Source organism: Nelumbo lutea, chromosome 7, assembly GCF_056320005.1.
Source record: "Nelumbo lutea isolate HS-2025 chromosome 7, American lotus-T2T, whole genome shotgun sequence".
Classification (NCBI taxonomy): domain Eukaryota; kingdom Viridiplantae; phylum Streptophyta; class Magnoliopsida; order Proteales; family Nelumbonaceae; genus Nelumbo; species Nelumbo lutea.
This window is the reverse complement of record NC_142690.1, coordinates 6,294,319-6,319,486: the sequence shown is the minus strand read 5'-3', so window position 1 is coordinate 6,319,486 and position 25,168 is coordinate 6,294,319. Positions and strand designations below refer to the sequence as shown.

At 38.4% G+C, this 25,168-nt stretch overlaps 2 protein-coding genes across 3 annotated transcripts in view; one reads left to right on the top strand and one right to left on the bottom strand.

Moving 5' to 3' along the window:
- LOC148844852 (PHD finger family protein) overlaps nt 1–4,831 on the top strand; it is a 29,013-nt gene extending 24,182 nt beyond the window's left edge. For both annotated transcript variants that reach the window (XM_088954020.1, XM_088954021.1), the window contains exons 12-14: nt 3,015–3,104; nt 3,284–3,860; nt 4,074–4,831. In XM_088954020.1, the coding sequence (XP_088810146.1) occupies nt 3,015–3,104; nt 3,284–3,860; nt 4,074–4,215 (809 nt within the window). In that variant the 3' untranslated portion in view covers nt 4,216–4,831. The remainder of the gene's footprint in view (nt 1–3,014; nt 3,105–3,283; nt 3,861–4,073) is intronic.
- A 3,759-nt stretch (nt 4,832–8,590) lies between these two features.
- On the bottom strand, nt 8,591–24,828 carry ATAB2 (RNA binding protein). Its single transcript, XM_088954019.1, has 5 exons — nt 23,979–24,828; nt 23,746–23,815; nt 12,542–12,713; nt 10,872–11,015; nt 8,591–9,136 (listed from the first exon to the last, which is right to left on the bottom strand). Exons 1-5 carry the CDS (start codon nt 24,497–24,499, stop codon nt 8,877–8,879), a joined length of 1,167 nt encoding a protein of 388 aa, XP_088810145.1. The 5' UTR covers nt 24,500–24,828; the 3' UTR covers nt 8,591–8,876.
- Between the last annotated feature and the right edge of the window lie 340 nt (nt 24,829–25,168).

Sequence of the window (25,168 nt, the reverse complement as noted above, 5' to 3'; positions counted from 1 at the left end):
TTCCAAGCTGATTGGGAAGGGATTAGATTCCATAGGAAACTCATGAATTTAAAAGAAAAAATAAAGGAGTGGAATTTGAATAATTTTGGGAGATTAGAACAAAGAAAGGGAAAGCTGATAAGCAGAATTGAGGAGATCAATAGAAAGGAGGGAGGGGCTTTAGAGATAGGGGAGGAGGAAAGACTAAATTTGAAAGGAGAATTAGAAACTATGCTTTTGAGAGAGGAAATAACTTGGAAGCAGAAATCAAGAATGCGATGGATCAAAGAAGGGAATGGGAACACCAAATTCTTCCACATGATAGCAACTAGGAGAAAAAGAAAGAATCAGATCTCTATGCTAGAACTGGAAAATGGAACTTTAACAAATCAGGTCGAGATTGCTAAGGTCTTGGTGGATCACTTTGAATCAATTTTTAGAAGGCCTATGTCATGAAGATGGGAGTTGGAAGGATTGGAGTGGCCAGTTCTAGAAGAGGTGAGCAGAAATCTAGAGAGATGTTTTGAGGAGAGTGAAGTGAAAGAAGTCATTTTCTCAATGGATCAAACTAAGGCACTCGGGCCCGATGGATTCATAATGGCTTTCTATCAAGATTGTTGGGAGTGGCTAAAAGAGGATGTGATGAAAGTTTTTGAGGAATTCTATCATAGAGGGGTTGTTAGCCGAGGTGTTAAATTGTTAATGCTACCTTCATAGCACTGATCCGAAAGAAATCTGGAGCTCGCCACCCTAAGGACTTTAGGCCAATTAGTTTGATAACAAGCCAATATAACACCCTACCCAAGGTTCTCTCCCTAAAGCTAAAAAGGGTCCTACCAGCAATCATCTCTCAGTTTCAAGGGGCTTTAATCCAAGAAAGGCAAATTTTGGATCAAATTCTAATAGCTAATGAATGTGTGGAGGATTTCCGGAGATCTGGAAAGAAAGGCATTGTGTACAAATTAGATTTAGAGAAAGCCTATGTCTTTGTGGGTTGGGAGTTTTTGTTGGAGGCTCTTAGGAAGTGTGGATTTGGAGCAAGATGGTGTAGGTGGATTAAAGGATGTCTACAGTCTTGTCATTTCTTAGTATTAGTCAATGGAGTAGTAAAGGACTTTTTTATGCTAAAAGAGGAGTGAGACAAGGAGACCCTCTATCCCCTTTCCTTTTTTACGATCTTAGCAGAGGTGCGTAGCCAGATTGATCTAGAAGGCAGATGTGACAGGTATTGTAAAGGGTCGGAGAGTAGGAAGGGAGAGTGTGGTGGTAACTCATCTTCAATTTGCAGACAACATCATCGCTTTTTGTGAAATTGGAGATTAGGTGGCTGCAAGGTACCTAAGGTTGGTGTTTAATCTTTTTGAAAAAGTGACAAATCCGAAGGTGAACCTCAACAAGAGTGTGGTAGCTGAGATTAACTTAACCCAAGAAGAGGTCAATGTTTGGGCAGAGGAATTAGGTTGTCTGCGGAGTGAGTGGCCTTTGAAATATCTTGGACTCCCCCTAGGTGCAAACCCAACAAATTTAGGATTCTGGGAATCGATACTGGAGCAGTTTGAAAAGAAAGTGGCAGCATGGAAGAGAAATTATGTTTCTTGGGGGGGTAGGATCACTCTTTTTAGGGCCACCTTAGCTAATCTGCCAGTTTGCTATCTCTCAGTGTTTAGTATGCCTCAAGCTATTGGGAAGAAATTAGAGAAGATAATGAGGGATTTTCTATGGGAACCTGATGAGAAAAAGGATGCAAGGAAAGATGCAAGAGGACTAGGGCACTGAATCATAAACATACAGGATTCAGTGCACAAAATGATGCATAATGAGGGATTTTCTAGCAAATATCCCAGGATTCAGTGCACAAGGGCAGCAGTGCTATGGGTACTATGGGAGGAAAGAAATCTGAGAATATTTGAAGACAAGGAAAGATGCAAGGAAGATCTAATAGAAAGTATTATGATGAAGGTGACTTCATGGGTGAAAACACTGAATTTATTCTCAAATTTTACAGTGGATGATATAATAAGGAATTGGAGGACAGCTGTTTGCTCTTCCTCGGCAAAAAAGAAGGTCCTGAAGGATTGGGTGCCCCCTGAACCAGGTTTTATCAAATTAAACTTTGAATGAGCAGTTTTGGAAACCCAGGAAGATCTGGAATTGGAGGAGCTATAAGAAATGGAGGAAATGTGTCGGGGCTGTTTTCGGGTTCCATTGGAATTGAAAATTCCACTACAGCTGAACTGAAGGCAATGGTATATGGGATACAAAAAGCTAAGGAGATGGGGGTGGAAAAGATGGTTATGGAAGGGGATTCCAAAATTATAATCAGTTGGCTAAAACAACAGAACAGCGCACCCTGGCTATTCAGAAATGACATCAAGAAGATTAAAAACCTACCCAAGGACATGCAACTGTCAATTCGGTGGACTCCTAGAGCAGCAAATGGATTTGCAGACCAGCTAGCCAAACAAGGGGTAAACAGGGATCACTGTTTCTGGGCTCAACTGTAAGAGTGAAAAATCAACTTAATAGTGGGGTAGCCTAGGCTACTTATAAACTGTAACCCCTCTAATTTCTATTTTCATCAATGAAATTTCTTTTTATTGATAAAAAAATGACTGTAGTTTATCAAGCTTTCTTATGCTGAATTGTTCTGAAGGACTTTAAGAGGCCAGAAAATAAGAATATGTTTTCTACCATTATCATGCTGTTACTAGTACTTTTTGTGCACTGAATCCTGTATGTTTATGATCATCTTTTTTACAAATTTAATTTTGATGTTCTTTGGGTGTTTTAATTTAATTGATCACTTTCCTTTTACTTCCAAATTTCTATCATCTCTTCTTTGAAAGATGCTTCTTTGTTAACTCTTTTTTATTTTCTCATTTTCTTTTTTTTTTTTTTGCTTCTTGTCTTCTTTTTTTTGTAATTGTTTTTCTATAAAAATCTGTGTTTACTTTCAAAGATGGTGAAGTGTTGCCGACTTTTCTTTTTCCTGTTAGTTTGTGATGAATTTTCATTTGTGGTAATTTGATGAACAGGTAGTGATGAAACTAGCCAGCAGAAGGCCAATGGTAAAAAGTATGTGGTTGATGGGCATGATGGACTAACCAGATTAGGAGATAGTAAAGGTATTGTAGTTCTTAGTTTTGGATGATGGTTGAGATTCGTTTAAGGGAATCAGCTTTGATACCTTTTTGATTATTGTCCTGGCTTATGTTGTCAATATACTATATTGCCAAGTACTTAAAAATAGAATATGTTGTTTTAACTTGGAGTTAGCATTCATTTGGTTCTCTGATATTTGCAGGAGATAAGCATAGATTTAGGGAAGATAGCTTGATAAAGTTGGGAAAATCCAAGTCAGATGTTTCTGACTTGAATTCAAATATTAGTGGGGGGAGTATCAGAGAGGGTTATCAATCTACTTATCAGGAAAGAAGTGCTGCTGCTGTGGAGCCTGTAGGCGAAACAACCACATTAAAGGATGAAGATATCTTGCTGAGGAAGCATTCAAGAGGTACACCTAATATACATAGTGAAAGCTGCAATAACTCGAGTCTCACACCCTCTGTTTCTGATGCGGTACCAAAAGATCCCAAACCATTGCTGAAACTTAAATTTAAGAATCCTTACATTGATAACCGGAGTTCCTGGGTTCCCCATGGGGAGGAAGAAAAGACTTCTGTCAAAGGGCAGAGATCAAAAAGGAAAAGACCATCGCCCTTGACTGAAAAAGCCCTAGTCAGGGAAGATGATGAGAATACACAATATCATCAGGAAAATCCAGTCAATGAGGTAATGGGTGCCAACTGGATCCTAAAGAAGCTGGGCAAGGATGCAATTGGAAAAAGAGTTGAAGTTCACCAACCATCTGATAATTCCTGGTGAGTGCTTCTTAAGTTTGATCTTCTCATACCTTCGTAATGCATTCTTTCTGCACCATCGTACTTTTTAGAAGGATTGCGACATCTTTTGCTTAAATTATAAATGACGTGAAAAATGGTCTTGCAATCTTTAAATTAGATGCCTTGCTTAGCATACTAGTTTTACTTCTATAAAGAAGGTATTTTTGACAGGGTCTGTTTGACTTTCTGTAGGCGCAAGGGAGTAGTTACTGAGGTGATGGAAGGCACATCATCTTTAACCGTTCATCTAGATGATGGTAAAGCGAAGACCTTGGATCTTGGGAAGCAAGGGGTTCGTTTTGTTTCTCAAAAGCAAAAGCGAACTAAAACATGAGATTGAACCCATTTATCTGTGGATTTTATTTAAATGTTGAGTGATCCATTCCACCGGCAGAAGCAGCTCCAGCTTTGAAACCCAACAATCATGGCTTTTCTTTTTTGCCCACCAGCTTTTTTTTCTTGGAGTTGATCGCCTCATCGCCTTGGCCGTCCATCTTGCTGAAGTGCAATAGCTGATTGTACATATAAAAAAGGGACATTCCGTGGAACAGTGATTGATTGAACAGGAGGGTCTATACAATTTCTTCACTCTGCGAAAGTGATCAGCAGACAGCAGCTTCTGAAAATTACCTGGAATAACTCGAAAGACGCGAGAAATACAATCTGACCTATTCAGGGTCCGAGGATGGATTTACACATCTTAGTGTATTTGAGATGGGAAAATGAAGTTGCAGAGGTAAATGCTTTGTCAAAATGCCTAATACAAGTGGGGTAAGTTATCAATAAGGGAATTATGGTGAAAGAATTTTACTGATAACGATAGCTACCTGTCTACCTCTCTTTATTCTCAAAAGATCGGAAGCTTTACAAAATTTGCTACTAAAAGAGAGTCCATTAACTGCTGTTTCCCCCAATTCCCAAATATAAAAGTGAACCATCATTTTCGCTTTCGTCGCAACTGTTTCGGTCCCTTTAAATGCCATTCCTGCAAGCGAACTACTTGGGATTCATACGATAATTAGGAAATAATCGTTTACAAAAATGAGAAATATTGGTATCATTCTCATCAATCTGAGCTTTTCAGCTGATTTGATTTGATGTAGTTTCAAATGATTTAATCCCAAATTCCATAGTAGGACATTTATGGTTTGAACCAAAATTTTCTTGGGTTGGCTTCAGCATTGAAACCTTGTAATTGTAATCTAGGCCCCGTTTTTAGGCAAAGTGCAAATACAGACGGAACCTCTGTATGAATTGTACATATTTGTATTTGCACTTAATATATTTATATCTGCACTCTTAATTATTTCCAAATGGAGCCTAATGTGTCTGTTTAGTTTATAATTGGGATCAGAATTGAAATCCCTTGAAATTGGAATCAGAATTACCTATTTGGTTCAGATGGAAATTAGAATTAGATTCCATAAGATATACCTGACTGCAGAGAGCAATGCAATTGGTACCCGAAGTTATAGTAAACTTGTCTTAATATGCTAGCTAACGGTTATACAACTTTTTATGAACTACGTGTTAAAACCATATGTTCTTTATTTCAAAATAAATAGTAATTATTAATTAGACCCTTGGATGGCATGGATGCCAGGATCTCTTGCAATCAAAAACTCTATATAACATCCAATCGTATGTTAAATTCAAAAGGGAGATGTTTCTAATGTTTGACTGGATTCCTATGCTTGAAGAGTGTGTAGAGCGTCATGTTATTTATCAAAAAAATAAAAAAAAAATTGTATGCAGAGCTTTTGATTGCAGGAATCCCGTTGTATTCCTAATGTGTGGCCGGACTCCCATGTAGAATGAACAGAATTTTTGCTTGTAGGGGATTCTGAGCAATAGGGTACATGTGCAGTTTAGCTTAGGTATGCATGACCTTGGGAGGGGTGGATTGGATACTAACTTTGGCCTTTTTTTATTTTTGAGTTTAGTGGCTACCCTCTAATTCAGGGCTGTTTGGTAACAGCTGAAGTGATTGAACTGAAATGATTATTATTTTGTCATTTACTGAAAAAAGATTTTAAGTAGGTTGTGGGCTATGTCTAAAGCTCAAGTTGGGTAGGTCAATACCTTCTGGCTCCCCTAACTCAGTCACATTTTAATTGTCTAGGGATAACTGAATTACATTATTTGCAGCACAGCATAGAAGGCTGTCAATGATTGCAATAGGGACTAGGTTTTGAGTGCAGCATAAGCAAACTAGTAAGGACATTAAATTACATAAGCATTCCTTCTACTTTGACATGTGGAGGTTAAAATGTTACAGTATGCTTTGAGGTGACAAGCTCTTATTGGTGTCTGTTCTGGATATTCTTTTTCTATTCTCATACTGATTCTCCAATAAATACCCTTGTCACAAGAGTCTCATCAACCAACTGATTCTTGTTTCTTCTTTTTCACTTTATTAATTGCTTATGGTCAGGAATTGGTCTCAATAGGCATTAGGCAGTTAGCCGTAAGGAACCGTTTTAACTGGGTACAGTCCCAAGCAAACCCTCTGGACTTCGTTTCATGGGGTAGATCAGTTTAGAATCAGGGTTAGCTCAAATGGATTGGTTTGGTTCACCATGACATTGGCATTCCTAAGGTTTTGTTTGAAAACGATGCAAATAAGTGTGAATGCAAATATGTAGAGTATAAAATGGTTCATATAAATTGCAAAGTTAGGTTAATTTTGCATTGACATTTACTTTACTTTTAGCTGTAATGGATGCAAACATGAATTTCAATAAAACATATGTTTTTTTTTTATCAAAAACCCATTTGAATGCAAATTTACTTCGTTTTTATTGATGTACTTTTGGCTCAGTTAGGAATGAGTGCAAATACAAATATGTAGAGTGCAAAACCTTGTATTTTGTATGTATTTGCAATGTACATATTTGTATTTGTACTCCTTCCAAACTGAGCCTTTACATCTAATTATCAATGTAAATATGCGTCGGTCTGTCATTTGTCAATGCATAAGTGTAATGTTGCCAAACACAGGCAAAAGTGATTAGAAGGAAGGATTTTCTGTGGGGACCTGATGAGAAGAAGAGAGATCATCTAGTTAGATGGGAAGTAGTGACTAGAAGGAAGGATTTGGGAGGGCTGGGCATTGGAAGACTTAAGGAGAGGAATGAAGCTCTCTTGGGCAAGTGGTTATGGAGACTCCCAGGTGAGACAGATAGGTTTTGGCTAAACCTGTTCATGGGCCGGGCCGGGCCGGGCTCGGGCTAGGCTTTTACTCTTCATTAATAGAAATATATTAGGCCCGAGCCCGAGCCCGAGCCCGGCCCTAATAAAAAGCCCGAAGCCCAACCTAATAAAACAAATTAGAAAATTTCCCTATTCAATAATCAATATGAATAAGAATTTATTTACATTAAGAAAATATATAAATTCAAAATTTATTTATATTAAAAAATATATATAAAGAAGGGAAAGAGGATGTGGAGAAGAAGAATTTGGTTGGAAAAAGAAGGGAAAGAGGTGAAAAAAAGAGGGGTATTCAACTAGGGTTTTTAGGTTTATTTATAGGTCGGGCCAAGCTCAGGCCGGGCTATTTTGGCAAATCCCGAGCCCGGCTCGAATTTATTGCGAGTTGGTCTTTTTGGCCTGAGGTTAAGCTCGCGGGCTTATATACCTGTTCAAGCCCGTTTAGGGGCCAGGCTGGCCCGTCGGGCCACCCAGCCCATGAATAGGTCTAGCTTTGGCACAAAGTGGTAACCAGTATACATGGGCTCTCAGGGAGTGGATGGGATGCTGGAGTTTCCAGTAGGGCATTGAGCTATTCACCATGGAACAGCAGGGCATTGAGCTATTCACCATGGAAGGCAATTCACAGATTTCTCCCATCGTTTCTTAGTCATATCGGATTTGATCTTAATTCAGGTAACAAAATCAAATTCTGGGAAAATATTTGGGTGGGAGAGTCTTCTTTAAAAACCCTCTTTCCCTCAATTTTTGCTCTTTCATCCCTAAAGGTAGACCGGTTGCTGATTTTCTTGCCCCCTCCCCACCTTTGTTTGGTCTAACTTGGAACTTGGGACTTCCCATAAGTGTCAGGGACTCAAAACTGGATTCTTTGTCTTCTCTACTTCAGGTGCTTGATGGGGTGTGGCTTGACACTTCTAAACAAGACACTAGACTTTGGTCTCCCCATCCTTCATGTGTTTTCAGTTGTGCCTCCTTTTTCAAGTCTTTGCCCAACCTGGGGAACCCTTTTCATTTACAGGAAGTTTGGTGTCGACCTGTCCCTCACAAAGTGGTGCTTTTTGTTGGGAAGTATATCATAATGCAATTAACACTAGTGATTTGTTGCAGAGGAAAAGACCTGGTTGGTGCCTTTCACCAAATTGGTGCTATTTATGTAAGTCAAATGGTGAGAATGCTTTTCATATTCTTGTTGCCTGTCCTCTTGCTAGTAGCATTTGGGATTGGTTCTTCTACCTATTTGGATGCAGGTGGGACACCCCGATGAGCTTGGAAAGATTGTTTGCGCCATCTACTTTTAGATGGCCAAAGCAAAGAGGGAGAATGATGTGGAGATGCACAAGGGCAGCAGTACTATGGGTACCATGGGAGGAAAGAAATTGGAGATTGTTTGAAGATAAGGAAAGATGCAAGGCAGAAATGATTGAAAGTATTATGATGAACAGGGATCATTGTTTCTGGGCTCAACTGTACAAGCGAAAAGTAAATTTACTAGTGGATGCACTGTAATGGGGTAGCCGAGGCTACTCATAAACTATAACCCCTGTAATTTCTTTACATTAATGAAACTTCTTTTTACTAATAAAGAAAAAAAAGGCAAAAGTGAACCAGAGTGCAAATTTACCCTGAACCAGGATTTACACTCCATTTGCATCGTTTCCAAATGCAGCCTAAAGAGCTAATAAGTGGGAGTGCATTTTCTCCTGCAACCATTGGCCTAAGCACAATATGGATGAGAAGTAACATTTAAGAGTGAATCATGGATAATGGAAATGTCAGCTCAAATTATACAAGAGGGGGGGGCAAATCCAAGAGGAGCCAAAACCCAACGCAATCATCTGAATCTAAGCTTTCTTGGATGGCAAGAAAATGCAAGCCTCCACATGACTTCTTCGCTGCTTCCCAAGCTTCAGCTTCTTGAGTTGTTGCCGGAGTTTTCTTGTAAGTAGCATAGATATACCGAGTAGAAATTCCAACTGATAGAATCAAGCCAGCCCGGGAAGTATCAGCTTCAACTGAGCAAACCTCCAATCCATTCATCCAAGCTGAAATGGAAAAAAAAGGGAAAAAAAACCATGCACGTTAACACTCAAAAGCTAACAACTTAATAGGCCAATAATTTGGTTGCTCAATTCATCTTTACTAGAAAAGAGGGAAAAGTACAAAAAACAGCTTGCTAAAAGAAAATTGACCCAAACACCCTGTTCATGGAGAAAAGAAGATTGACCCCAAACACCTTTCACAACTAGCACTAGTTGTGAAAATCACGCATATGGACTGTGGGATTGAACATGTGGCCAATCCACTGGGTCCCTTGTCTAATGGATGGTCTGGATCAGCCACAAGATCCCTCTACATAGCAGAAATAAGTGGTCTCAAGTAGGCAAGCTCCTACTTGATCCAACTAGTGAACCTTTTTACATTTAAATAGTGTATGTGATTATACCATGGTTGCAAAAAATATAATGCATTTAACTAGCACACATAAATGGCATTAAACTAATATTATAATTATATTTATGGCCTTAGATAACTGGAAGGTTTCCATTATTAACAGGGCGAACAGCTATTACTAAGAGTATTTATGGTTATAATGCAATGACCCTATTAGTTTTAACCATATGGACCTGTAAATTAAAATTTATTGGTATTTTTTTTTTATCAATAACACTTCCATTAATCATCAGTAGAAAATTTACAGGAGGAAGACAAACACACTTATCTTCCAAGAGTCACTAAGAGCCTCATAAAAGAAAGAAAAAAGAAGAAAAAGAGAAAAGAATACAGAATACTCTTTCTAAGAGCCTCATAAAATTTATTGGTATAGAAGCATCCAAATAAGTGCATCATCAGGAATTATCTTAATACTCTTTCTACCTCATTGAGAAGTGTGAGTCTTCCAATATCAGACTTGATAATTCTGCTATGAATATAAAAATACGGAAAGAATACAGATAATCAATGCCATATAGCATAGTTAAGTAAAAAAGGGTCTACTCAAAGTTTCCATGATAATGAAGGTTTTGACAGTTAGCATAACTCCAACCTCCGTGATGTATGGCTTCATTCATTCCACAAGCCAGGTCTATGTTGTATTCAAGATTATAAAGTTTAATTGTTTCACATAGACTTGAATGTTAAAACATACAATCATTTCATTGAAAATTTATATTTTTCAATCCAATATGGTGATGAAAATACTAAAATTTCAGAAAAGAAACCACAACTTGTCCTGGAAGGAAGAGATTTTCTGCCAAAAGCCAAAAAAAAAAAATGAATGTAACTGTTAGATCTTTTAGCACCAAATAGGTCAATATAGACGACTATACCAAAAAAGAAATGGAAATATCAATACTAATTCTTTCAGTGCAAGTCCTTTTTCTGGTCTCCATATGTGGGCTGGAATTTCTCTTCGTTGTGTTTCATCCTCATTTGCATGGCACCACGGGTCAGATGCCTCTCACTTGAGCAAACAGTACTAATTCAATCATATAAATGTCTAAGAAGGTAATCCTTGAATTGAAGGGGAATGCAATACTTAACATATAAGGATTTTGTAGTTCATCATTTGAATCATGTGCAGAGGATGTGAATAACATAATGACTGATATAGATGAAAAGTTATCTTTCTTCAGATGAAATAAATTAGCATTTACACAAATAGCATATAGACCCCTCATGCCTCAGAGAAGTACAGTATGGAAATGTCATGTTCCAGGTGTCAAATGAATATTTTATGGATTTTATTGTCAAGACATCTATCATTAAGGGCATATATACCTGCTAAAGGTATAGCACGTGAAGATGCAACAGCCAGTCCTGGAATCAATGTCTTATCATCAATTTCAATTCCCAAGAGGTCCAAATCTAAGCTTGCACCAAAGGTGAACCTTGTCCTTAAAGATGAGACCTCCTCCTGGACAGCTGAAAGTTAAAAAAAAAAAAAAAAAGACTCACTTTCTTGTAAAGGCCATATTTATTGTTAGCAATCTAGATAGTAAAAGAATTGCAATTGAAGCTAGAACGTAAACCATTGGAACAAGTAATGACTGTATGATGTATATATGTATGTAGCATACATATATATAAAATAAAATTTGACTTAGATGTGAGTTAGTTATGATGTATGTATGTGTTAAGCATTGCAAGAAATGATTTAAGTGCCCATAATTTAGAGATGGATATGTCATTAAACAGAAAGGAATGGCGGAACAGGATTCGTGTAGCTGACCCCATATAGTTAGGATAAGATTTGGGTGATATATGATGATATTAAGTATTGCATGGTGAACATATTGGATGACAATCCATTGGCGGTTTCACTTTGTGTTTTATTTGATACCAATTATCATCCATATTAATATACAGTGATATTTACCATTTTAATGCATATCAAACAAAGAAGATACCTCCATTACCACATACAACTCATTGAATTCCTGCCTAACTGATCCCTGTATGGGATGTTTTTTGCAAGTAGTAATGATTATAACAGAAAAGCCTAAAATATGAAAGCAACGCTACTTAAAATGGTCATGTTATATGTAGTATTGTATAGAGAGATACATGGGAATCAGAACTTGATGTGTGTGTGCCCAGGAGTCTGACTCAACACGACATAAAAACAAGGACTCAGGGACAGGTCTACATAAAAGTATAAACTATTAAGACAGTCCATGTTTGTTGAACTTTTAACATTTTAAACCTATAGAAATATTTGTTACTTAATAGCATTTTATATGGAAATTAAATTTAATGTGTACATTATCTGTTCCATTGAGTTGAATAAAAAAGGTTAAAAAAGAAAAAAAAAATCTTATATAAAAGTATCCTTCAAGAATCCATGGATTGTTCAACTCTAATGTGTCTTCAACACAGATACTTCATCCTGAGTTTTGGCCCTTTACTCGGGCCCAATTGGGGTGGGAGATTCTTTGAGGGCAAAAGTCATGGCCTTACTTCAAGGACTGAAATTGGAAAAGCAATGGGGTATGCAGCACTTAGAAGTGGAAGGAGACTGCAATCTGGTAATAGGGTGGATGCAATCTAGAAACTTGGGAGTATGGTCACTTAGACAGCTTCTAAGAGAGATTATTAGCTTGGCAAAGGAACTTGGGGTGCAATTTAATTGGGTAAGAAGGTCAGCAAATGGAATGGCTGACACATTAGCTAAGCAAGGAGTTATTAGGGAGACTTTGTTTTGGGCTTGTATGTAAGACTTTTATTCTGATTTTCCACCCATCCTTTAGGTGGTGATAACTGTACTCTCCTTTTAGTATCTTTAATGAAAGTTACCATTTCTTATAAAAAAAGCACAGATACTCCATCCATTTAGGAGGTCCATGCAACACTGGTTATATGCAATATTATAAATGCATTGCATGCTTACTAGAAGAGACAAAACTCTTAAGAGAAAGTAATGGAAATCATCAAAGAAGTGATTCACATGCCTGACAAAGGTAACTGGACAAAGGCCCATTTCTCCCCATAAAGGTTTTCAGGAAGATCCATTGGGAAGGGATTATCTAATGACAGAAGTGGCTTTGATCCTTTTTGAAATCCAGGATGACGAATATAGACAGTCTCATAACGCTCTTCCAGCCACAGAAGTAGTGACAAACACTGCAATAACAAATGATCATCAGAAGAATATGATAGAATAGCAGAATATCCACCTGGGAACCAAAGCACACTTCATTATATATGCATGCAAGCAACCAGACCAACCATATTGAAACATTATGGAGTCTCATTTGCAATTGAACTCAAAAATGTTGGTCATGGGTGTTAGGTTGAGGGGTTTTATGTATTGATGGTTCGGCTGATAAGTGTTATTATTAGTCTGTATTTGTGTTTAAGTTGTTATGTACTGGGCCTGTGTTAATGGGCCTAAGTTTATTTGCTGTTTTAAGTAGTCTGGGTGTCCCATAATCAAGGGCATTCCAGACATTTCCTGTAACATTGTACTGTAGTCTATATAAATAATAGTACTGTCGACTGGGTTATCCAGTTCGACATTATCAGCACCTCTTGGTCTTCTTCTCTCTTCTACTTCTTCGACTGCAACATTTCAGCTTTCATGGTATCAGAGCATTGAGCACTTTCCTGGTTGCAGCCGACGCCATCTCTTCTCTCTTGCTGTCTTTCTTTCTTTGTTTTATCTTGGTTGCTGCGGTGAGGAGAACACTACAAGGTTCGAACCTAGGGTTTCCCTTGATTGTAGGGAGCACTTTCCTGTTTCTATTAGTTAGTAGCTATTCGGCTGCTAAGAGAGGTCTGTATAGGGCAGATCTAGTTTGAGGACTGATTTCTGCAGTCCTAGTATTGGCTGTAGGGGGAGGAACACTCTCTACAGTTGCAGTAATCGAAGCTCAAGAGAAGTCTGCATAGTGCAGTGGTGTGAGCTCTCAGTTTCAGGTCGGTTTCCTGCTCACAGTACACCCAATTTGCTGCTGTTACTGAACTACTTCAGAGCTGTGTCAGTCTCAGCAAGTCTGAAACAGTGGGCTATCAGAACCTTCTTCAATACTGCAACTAGTCTCTTTTCAGCACTGTTATCACTTCGGCTAGTCTCAACAGTGTTGTCTACACAGTGTCTGCAGCAAAGATGTCTTCAGTATCAGGAGAGGTCTCTTCTAGAGATAACAGACTTGGTGGGAGGTCTTCAAACCTGGAAAACCCGAATCTGTACAGCTTGCAGATTACAAGTGTGCTGCTGGATGAATACAACTTCAGGGAGTGGTCAGTTTCTGCAATGCTTTTTATTACTTCCCGTGATCTCACAGGCTACTTAGATGGGAATAAGAAGGAACCTGAAGTTGGCAGTACGGAGTATGCAGTGTGGCGCAAGGAGAATGCCACAGTTACTCCACGAGTTGCTAGGACTGTTCAACACTTTCCCACAACAGCCAAGATTTGGGAAAAAGTGTCTAAAACCTATGGGCAGAGGAAAAATAATGCTAGAATCTACAGATTGAATGACATTGCTGCCTTAAGGCAACGGAATATGACAGTTGCAACATACTTTGCAACTCTGGAAGGACTTTGGGAAGAACTTGACCATCACTTGATTTTGGACTGAGAAAATGCCAGGGACAAGGAGAGACATGATAAGAAGGTTGAAGAGAACAGAGCTTTTAAGTTCTTGGCTGACCTGGAACCAGTGTATGAGGGCATAAGGTCACAAATTCTAGGAAGAGATGAACTGCCCGAGTTACACCATGTTTATTATCTGGTAAGGAACGAAGAAGCGAGGAGAAAGGAGATGCAAGTTGACTCTCAGATTCAACCAGTTGAACAACTTGGAGACCATTCAGCCCTGATTTCTACTAAGGGAAACAGACATCCAGAAAAGAAGCATCTTAAGTGCACTCATTGTGGGGGTGAGAGACATGTGAAAGAAAAGCGTTCGGTCCTGTATCCACACCTGAAGCCAGCTGCATTGACAACTCACAGAAGCAACAGAAGAGTATACCAATGGTGACAACCTTGTCACTAGTAACAATGGTGAAGTAACCGGCACAGTGGGACAAGAAGCAACAGAAGAGTCATGCGGCAAGTGGGAACCTTGTCACTAGTAACAATGGTGACAACTCATAGAGTATACCAACAGTGACTTCTCCCATGGGTCAGGTTGCTGATTCCTATGGAGCCGGTGCCTTGGGCTTCACTGCTAGTCAGGTAGAGGTCCTTAGTTGGGCTTTAACCCGTCTAAGGAGTAATTCTTTTGCTTCCTCCTCTCTTGCCAAATCAGGTATAGTCTCTGCCTTTAGTGCAACTAGTTCTATTGACTCTACTTCTTGGGCTATTGATTCCGGTGCAACTGACCACATGACACATATGTCCTCCTTATTCTCTTCATATCAATTGTTGTCTGGTCAGGATAAGATGAGAGTTGCTGACGGGTCTTTCTCCACCATCTCTGGAAAAGGGGTGGTTGACCTAAGCAAGGACCTCTCTCTTAAATCAATCCTACATATTCCCAGTCTCACCTCAAATCTTTTGTCTGTTTCAAAACTTACCAAAAATTTGAACTGTAGTATAAGCTTTTTTTCTACTCATTGTGTCTTTCAGGACAGATTGACGAGGAGAACGATTGGGAGTGGTCATGAGTATGGAGGCCTCTACTATTTTGATGCAGATATCTGTTCAGCCTTACAAGCCTTTACTGCTAGTAGTCCGGAGAGTGTGGAGTCAATAGCTAGGTTGCATCTGTGGCATGCTAGGCTAGGTCATTTACCTTTCTCTTCATTAGAAATGTTGTTTCCCGAATTGTTTAAGGGCATTTCAAGTCAGAGTTTAGTCTGTGAAGTATGTCAAATGTTAAAACAATGTAGAACTGTTTATCCAATTTCTAGTAATGAAATTCGAGCTCCTTTTGATTTGGTTCATTCTGATGTTTGGGGCCCTTCACCTATTGTTTATATTGATGGTTTTCGTTACTTTATCAGTTTTATTAACCACTACTCTCGATGCACATGGATCTACCTGTTAAAAGGACGAGATGAAGTGCCACGGATAACTATGGCATTTTGCAAAATGATTGAAACACAATTTGATAAGAAGATTAAGCAATTCTGGTCAGATAATGCTGCTGAATATTTTGAAAAATCCTTGGAACTTATTCATGGAAGATGCTAGCATGTTACATCAATCATCTTGTGCTTATACCCCTCAGCAGAATGGGGTTGCTGAGCGCAAGAATAGACATCTATTGGAGACAGCTCGAGCCTTACTATTCCAGCACAAGGTTCCCAAGCAATATTGGTCTCAAGCTGTACTTACTGCATCATATCTGATAAATCGGATGCCATCTATGGTGTTGGGTATGAAAACCCCTTTCTCTATTCTATGTCCTACTCTTCCAGACTTTCCTCTTCCTCCATGGGTCTTTGGCTGTATATGTTTCATACATGTGAAGGATCCAAAGAAGACCAAGCTGGATCCTCGGGCTATGAAAGGAATATTTTTGGGGTATTCTCCTACGCAAAAGGGTTATGTGTTATGATCCTGACTCCAAGAGGAAGTATGTTACCAGAGATGTGGTCTTTTTTGAGTCTCAACCCTATTTTCAGTCTTCTCAGAATCCTCTTCAGGGGGAGACTAGTGGGATAGAAGAGGATTCTCATTCTCCCTCTTTTTTTGTTCCCTTATCTGCCTCAGGCCTTCCATCCTCTTCTTCTACTCCTAGTTGTGGCATCCTGGGTCAACCTAGTGAGGCTCCCACTGTGCCGACTACTTCTCCTGATACTGCGGATGTCCCTGAAGGCTCCAGTAGGCAACAAAAAGAGATACGAATCACCTACAACAAAAGGAAAAAGGGCCCTCAAACTCATGACAACAACCAGTTGGACTTGTATCAATCTGTCTTTGCAATCCAAGGTAATTCCAACACTCATACTTCTAATTTGGATCTTCCTATTGCTCTTCGTAAGCCTATCCGTTCTTGTACCACTCTGCATCCCATTGCTGATTTTGTTTCTTATTCACATTTATCTCCAGCCTATCACTCCTTTGTGTCTGCTCTTTCCTCTGTTCATGTTCCTTCTAGGTACTTAGAGACCGTGTCTGATCCAAGGTAGAAAGAAGCTATGAATGAAGAAATGAAAGCAAGAACTTGGGAATTAGTAGATCTACCAGAGGGGAAGAGCATTGTTGGGTGCAAGTGGGTGTTTACTGTAAAGCATAGGGATAACGGGTCCATTGAAAGGTACAAGGCCAGGCTTGTAGCAAAGGGGTTTACTCAGAAAAAAGGGATTGACTACAAAGAAACATTTGCCCCAGTAGCAAAGCTCAACACAATTCGGGTTCTATTGTCATTAGCAACAAATTTTTCATGGGAACTTCATTTAGCTGGATGTGAAGAATGCCTTCTTAAATGATGACCTTCATGAAGAGGTATTTATGAAACCTCCACCAGGCTATGACTTTGGTAGAAAGGTGTGTAAACTGAGGAAAGCATTATATGGTTTAAAGCAGTCTCCTCGTGCATGGTTTGAGAGGCTTTGTGGGGCCATGAAGAAAGTTGGGTACACTCAGAGTGGTGCAGACCATACCTTATTTATAAGGAGACAGGATAGAAAACTTATAGCACTCATTGTTTATGTGGATGATATGGTGATTACTGGAAATGGCTTGGAAGAGATCAAAAGACTGAAGGAGTTTTTAACCTCTGAATTTGAGATCAAAGACTTGGGCCATTTGAGATATTTTTTCGGGATTGAAGTTGCTAGGTCAAGAGAGGGGATCTACATATGTCAGCGGAAGTATGTTCTTGACCTTCTAGAGGAGACAGATATGATAGGGTGTAGACCAGCAGATACTCCAATAGAACAGAATCATGACCTACAGGAATTAGTAGGGGAGGACTACTATGATAGAGAGAGATACAAAAAATTGGTAGGGAAGCTGATATATTTATCTCTCACTCGACCAAATATTGCTTATGTGGTGCATGTTGTCAGTCAGTTCATGCACTCTCCAAAGATCCCTCATATGAAAGCAGTTGAAAGGATTCTCAGGTACTTGAAGGCATTCCAAGGAAAGAGAATTCTATTCAGAAAAAACAATAAAATTGAAATTGAAGCTTATACTGATGCAGATTGGGTCGGTTCTGTTGGGGACAGAAAATCAACTTCAAGTTATTGTACATTTGTGGGAGGGAACCTGGTTACATGGTGCAGTAAAAAGCAGAATGTTGTTGCTAGATCAAGTGCGGAAGCTGAATATCGAGCTATGGCTCACTGGGTTGCTGAACTCTTATGGCTCAGGACTCTTCTAAATGAGTTTGGCATTAAAGCTGAGGGTCCTCTCAGACTGTATTGTGACAACAAGGCGGCCATCAACATTGCAAATAACCCTGTGCAACATGACAAGACAAAACATATTGAGATTGATCGACATTTTGTTAGAGAGAGAATAGTCTCGGGAGAACTCTGCATTCCTTATACTCCCCATCTGAGATGCAAATTGCAGATGTACTGACTAAAGGGTTGGCTGCAGCAAAATTCATGGACCTTCTTGGCAAGCTAAACATGATTGACATCCATGCTTAGCTTGAGGGGGAGTGTTAGGTTGAGGGGTTTTATGTATTGATGGTTCGATTGATAAGTGTTCTTATTAGTCTGTATTTGTGTTTAAGTTGTTATGTACTGGGCCTGTGTTAATGGGCCTAAGTTTGTTTGTTGTTTTAAGTAGTCTAGGTGTCCCATCACTAATTAGGGGCATTCCGGACATTTCTTGTAACATTGTACTATAGTCTAATATAAATAATAGTATTGTCGACTGGGTTATTCAGTTCGACATTATCAGCACCTCTTGGTCTTCTTCTCTCTTCTACTTCTTCGATTGCAACATTTAAGCTTCCGATGGGGTACAAGATCCACTGTTAGTTTTAGATGATGTTTTATAAGAGGAATGCCATGGAAAGAACCTTGTATTATATAATATGATGAAGACAAGAGGGGACAAGGGAGATTTTCCATTTATCTCTCAGGTGGAAGATTAATTAAGAAGAAAATTCAATTCAATGGTTAAAACAAAACTGCTATTAAAAGATCAAGCTTAATTTATACCAGTAACTTCCCCTTGTGTTGTGACTTGGATGACGATCATGCAAGGATTGCTCAAGATGGTAATGTAATATACTTAACTTAAGAAAGAGTTTTCAAGACTTTTATCAATTAATCTTCCAGTTTCACATGTACCATGCTTAATTTCAGGGTTGTTTCCTTCTACCCAATAAGCTAAGGATCAACTCAAATATACTCTATTCTTACTTTAGTTACCAAAATAATGCTCATGGAGACACTAAACAACATTAGAATTTAAGTCTCAGAAAAAAAGTGTTTATTCTTTACTAGATCACCAAGAAATGTATACATCAACATTGAACTACATATGTGTAGGGGAAATAGGGGTGTCAATGGACCAGGTTTGGGTTGGACCCCGTCCAAATCAAACTCAATTTGAATAGGTTGGAAGGACCAATAAGACGTTGAATTAGACAAGTCCAGACTTAATGGTCCAAAGTATTTATTGGATTGGACTGAACCTAGTCCATGTTTAATGAATTTATATTGGACTGGGTTGGATTGAACCAATATCTAGTCCATTAACAGAAAATAAGAGTGTGGGTGTTAATGGACCAGGTTTGAGTTGGACCCAATCTAAATTAAAAACAATTTGAACAGATTGGACAGTCCAGACATTGAATAGGACCAGTCTAGAATGGTCTAAAGTATTCACTGGATTGGATTGGACCTGGTCCATCTGTAATGGACTCATATTGGACAAGTTGGGTTGGACCAATATCCAGTCCATTGACAGCCCTATATATGTGCTCTTCAAACATAAGATCATTGTTTAAGTTTACAACCAGCTAATAAGGGATTTGAAGTCTATTCACATACAAGCTTCTCACAATTTCTCATTTAAGAATTCCTACTTTACATCCAAATGATGCAACAAATCGCTTCATAGTTGCAATGGCATATATCAAATTTCTTATGAGGTGTAAATCTCTAAATCTGAGTTCACATAATCCACTAAATGAGGCTTGCTGAAATTTATAATTAAAAACTATATATATATATATATATATATATATTATATATATTATCAGAAACGACAACTTTCATTAGAGATAAATTAACCTGAAATACAGAATTCAACCCTTATTAGAAAAGTTTGATTCCATAAACATCAAACATTACAGCACTGCCCAAAACAGACTCTCCCTTACAGTCCCTTGTTTTAATTGTAGTTTAATATAATTAAAAACTATATTAAACTGATGCAGGACAAATCCACATTTGCAGCAGCAGCCAAGACAAACCTAGAGGCTTAGGGTCTGTTTGATTGCTGAGAAAGGAATGAGAAAAGGGAATATTCCCGAATTATTCTTCCTATCTTGTGTTTGTTTACTGGTAAACAGTGTTTTGGGATGAGAAACAAGAGGGACGCGGGATTCCAAAATTAAGTGAGCGAGGTCACACCAAAACAGTGTGGCCCCGGTGAGAAAAGAAAAAGCTAAGAAAATTTCTCGAGCAATTGCTGGAGGAGCTCTGAAGACCAACATTACCACCCTCGGTCCTCTTGTCCTCCCAATTAGTGAGCAGCTTCTCTTCTTTGCAACTCTAGTGGCGAAGAAGCTGTTCAATGCAAAGGTGAAGCCATACATTCCGGACTTCAAGCTGGCTTTCGATCATTTCTGCATACATGCCGGAGGAAGGGCTGTGATTGATGAACTGGAGAAGAACCTACAGCTGATGCCGGTACATGTTGAGGCTTCTCAGATGTCCCTCCACCGTTTCGGAAATACATCGTCAAGCTCCATTTGGTATGAGTTGGCCTACACAGAGACCAAGGGGAGGATGCGCAAGGGTCACCGTGTGTAGCAGATTGCATTCGGAAGTGGTTTCAAGTGTAACAATGCTGTCTGGGAAGCTCTTCGGCATGTAAAGCCTTCTCCCAAGGGTCCCTGGGAAGATTGCATTGATAGGTACCCTGTGCAGACAGTTTCTTAATCTCACCCACATTTCGATTAGACATCTTCTTCATTCAGACAGTAGTTAGATATACCCTAACTAGCTCTGTCTATTTTACTTTACCATTTGATTCTGGTCCTTTAATCCATATTGATGTTTTTCTTTTTTTTTTCTTTTCATTTTTCTTTTGTTAATGTGTGCTTCCAGTACTTCACAATCATGTACTATTACCCTTTGGGAATTTATAAGCTGCACCCTTCTGTTGTAATTGAAGAATGAATCCTTAATGGCTTCCTTATTCTAAAACCCCCTGGCCCTATTGGATATGCTTGTTTCTTTGTCTTTAAATATTTATGGCTCTTCTTCACTAATGGCAAAAGTTTTTCAGAAACTATGTAGAGGTATTTGCATATGGAGATTGGAGAAATCTTTGGTTTTCCAGGGAATATTAACTAAGCTATTTGATTATAAATTGATAATGATAAGATTGTGACTGTCAGTAAGGCTTCCACTGGTATAAGGCATCTCAATTCTTCCCTGTGCTTGCCTCTCTTCACAGATGATGGGGTATAGCTTGCTTTCAATGTGATAAGACGGAATTTATTAAGTGAATTATAAGTTGATGGACTCGAAACCTGTGGATATAGAGCCCAACCTAAGTTATTTTGTTCACTACGATGAGTTGTGATAGAAGATTATTAGAAATCCCAGATACAGTTATTTGATAGAGTCAGATACAGTTATTCGGGGGTGGGGGTGGGGGTGGGGGGCAGGGTGGTTTCTCACATCACTGACCTAATAATATTAGAAATCCCAAATACAGTTATTTGATAGAAGATTATTTTGATTTTACTTGCCCCCATATGAATCTCAATTCTTATTGTACTCTCTTTAAGATTGATCAACTCTTACAATATTCTCTAAAGATTAAAATTATAGCAATTGGAGGCAACTTGTAGCAATAGTATATGTTAAATATTAAAACTACTCCCTATGGTCAGAACATGCTTTTACAATATTCTCTAAAGATGCACTAGTAATAACATGGGGTAGTGTGATCCCAGTCTACATTTTGATTGCTTCATATTCTCAGTGTACCTACTAGCTGGTCTTCTACTCTGGCTGGTTAAATTTCCTTACCCATATAATGGAACTTAAGAGTTATCCTTGAATTGAAAGTTGAAACAGGAGACATAACAAAGGAGCAGAGTGTTCCTGGAAGCTTTTGTTGTGGCTTCATTTACATCTCTGAATGTGGGAAATAATAAGATTAACAAGTTCATCACCAATCCACATGCATATTCACAAAAATGGACCCAACACATATGCTGAACTCAGATTCACAAACAAATTCTTGTCAACATTGAGCTTAAATATCCATTAGCATCCTAGAGGGGATTTCATCTCTATAAGACTATTATAGTATTTTCTCTGTTTCCTACGGTGGTTCCAACTTATGCAAATATCTCCCTGTTCAACAAAGCAAAGCTCCTTTGGACCCAAGCCAAAGATATTGATGCTTATCTACTTCAATGGAGTGAAAAATTGAAACATATCTTCTTTCTCATATAAGAAAAATGAATATTTCTTTTCTGAACTCATATTGCATTGTGAGCACCACCAAAAATAATTTGGAGAGGCCCATAAACTATTATGAGAAACTCCTTACAAGAGGAAGAAACCAGTTCCTTTCAATTGCCACTTTCCATAGGTCTTCTGGAGGCTGCTGTTTTTAGGCAGAGAAGCCAAAGGGAAGTAACAATGTCAGATTGAACATAGATTTATTTACTACTAGGAATTGTGGACAGGCTTGCTTCCTGCATTGGCACTTTCTGATCATATTTTAAAAAGTATAATTGCACAAATGTGGTCTCATTTATCCTCACTTCCAGATTGCAAACTTATTTATTATTAAAAATTGTGGATAGACTTATTTCCTACATTGGCACTTTCTGATCACATTTTAAAAAGTACAATCGCACAAATGTAGTCTCAGTTATCCTCATGGAAAGGATGAATTTTTCTGAGGCAGCTTCATCATCTCATCATATTGAACTTGCTCATGTATGAATCTATGCTTTGAATGGCCTCAATGGTTGCAAAGTCAATTAGAAAATTGCAACTTTTAGCATAGAAAACGAAGAATGAAGATAATAGAAAATTAATTCATTTAAAGAAACATGACAGTGGGAGCAACTCAAAATAGACTTTTGGATCCCAAGGTAAATAACTAACTTTGTTCAACAAACGGGTTATGGAACATATAAAATCACCATAACAACAAATATATTCTCCCATTTTCTCATATTGTCCCCTTATTCCACAGAGGTAATTGATTCTTCTTGCACTGGATACTCCCTCAAAGAGCACATATCTTCATTAAGAACTGCAGATAATGATTTATGGAAAAGAGAAAGGAAAAAATAACCTGTAGGGAGTTGCTGATGGTTGAATGTAGAGATTTGGTTATGCACATGTAAATTCTGTTGAAACATTTGAGAGCAAGCAACTTGTCATCCCAACATTTGGGGAGTGCAAGTTGCCATAAAAGTAAATTACATGCATTTTTATAGTTTAGCATGATTTTTCTCCTATAAAATTTCTTGCAAAACAAACACTAGAAAGTGGATTTTCTCAGAAAACAAACACATTATAACTAACTGAGAAAATAAATTTTCCTCTTCTCATCCCAACATTTCTCATCCCATCCTTTCTCAGTCCAATTTTCTCAGCAATCAAACAGACCATTATGGGATGTAATTTCAATAGCAAAAAGTTGAAATCTTTTGTAAATTGAATAATCATTAAAACAAGGATTCACAAACCACTGTTTCTTATCTGATTCTAATTTTATTGTGTTCACCTTCATTCAACATTTTGGATGCTTCTAACATGAAGTAAGCATGTCAAAATATTGTCTGGCACTATTTCCTAGCCATAGGTAGGTATGCAAATCCTAATTGGCCTGACAAGATGCATATTATGTTCATTCTTTTTGAATATTCATTGACGAATTCATTAACTAGAAGGCATAAAGCATGCTAACTTTCGTTATTCATCTTTGTCTTTCACATCTCAGTTCCATTGAAGGTCACCATGTTTTACTCAAAAAATTCAGTTACATTTTAGAGGGAGAAACTAAAAAGATAAAGCACCAAAGAACATACCCGTTTACTTGGAACAGGCTTTATACCAAGCTCCCTACCGGCTCTCGTTATAATTGTCTGCATCTGTGACCTATAGATCAATAAAACAAACAAGTCAATCCTATGTATCCTTCTGATTGCAACTTCAAAAGGCTGGCATAGAAGAGAAGAATGCCAAGGAACATGAAACAAGAAGACCAACTGCCACCACCACTACAACAAAGCATTAAAACAAAATAGAGTAAAAGTATAACCTGAAAAATCTAATTTTCTGTGGCAAAGGGACACCCAAATCATCGCTAATCGATACGATGGCATCCTTCAAGGTGATGCTGTTGATGACATTGTTTGGGAAGTACTTGGTATATTGAAGCGAGAGCGTACTGTCACAGACGACTAGCTCCCAGATCTTTTTCCCTCTAATATCTAAAATTGGTCTTGAACAGAAATCCAATTCCCACTCCGAAATGCTTTCTCGATCGATTTCTGGGTCCAGATAACTCACTTCCGCTGTCGGGTCCCCATACTCTTCCTCATCATCAGTTAGAGCTGAAGCTGAAGGCTTCTCTGTCGGCGACGAAGTCGGGCTTTCGGAGACAGAGTTCAATCGTGATCGAGACAATATGGGCTGGGAAATTTGTGGGTTTGTGGAGAAATGAGAGGAGGGGTATACGATTTTGTTGGGTTTTAAGAGGGAAAGGGAACTGGAGATGGGTTTGTGAGATTGAAGTCTCGGGGTTCTGATTCTGGCGGGATTGAATGTTAGAGTCGCCATGGCTTCACTCCTACCGCTTGCCCACTGAAGCCTTACAAGTTCCGACCGAGAGAGGGAGAGAGAAGCTATCCACCACACATATCCGTTGGTGGCGGTTACGGAGTTCTATCTACAGGTAAAACTTGCTGAAATGCGCGGTTACACTCTCTCCCTAAACATGTCGTTCGGTTCGCTCAAAAAATCAGCTACACCACTTGGAGCAGCGCAGGCAAAAACTGTGAATCACGGCCTTCGATGTATTGATGTGGTCTTACCTTTGAATCTGATGAAATAACTCAAAGGCTGTAATTTTAAGGTTTTAGCCCAACGCTACTCTCTGTCTCTTCGTGGAATAGCTGATTTTGGAGTATTCTGTAATTTGGAAGAGAAATTAAAAATGTTATTTTAAATATTTAAAAAAATTATTTTATTGATAAAAATATTAAAAAAATATTATTTAAATAAATGAAAAAAGAATGGAGAAGGAGAATTTTCGGATTTGTGTTAAAATTAATATTTTAATGATAAAATATTACAAAATTATTATTTCAAATTTTAAAATTAAAAAATAAATAAATGTACGTAAAAGAGATGCATTATGTCAAAATAGAGTGTAGAAATATTATGAATCAGCCATATTCACGAGATATATGTGAGGCTGAGATTTTGGAATATGGACAGAGACAATAC

What these genes read in the sequence shown, in the direction of transcription:
- ATAB2 (XM_088954019.1), bottom strand. Translation starts at nt 24,499, where the DNA reads ATGGCGACTCTAACATTCAATCCCGCCAGAATCAGAACCCCGAGACTT. An exon ending in AGCCTGTTCCAAGTAAACGG is followed by an intron (nt 12,714 to 23,745) that starts GTATGTTCTTTG and finishes TTGTTATTGCAG; the next exon opens with TGTTTGTCACTACTTCTGTG. An exon ending in TGTCCAGTTACCTTTGTCAG is followed by an intron (nt 11,016 to 12,541) that starts GCATGTGAATCA and finishes TTTAACTTTCAG; the next exon opens with CTGTCCAGGAGGAGGTCTCA.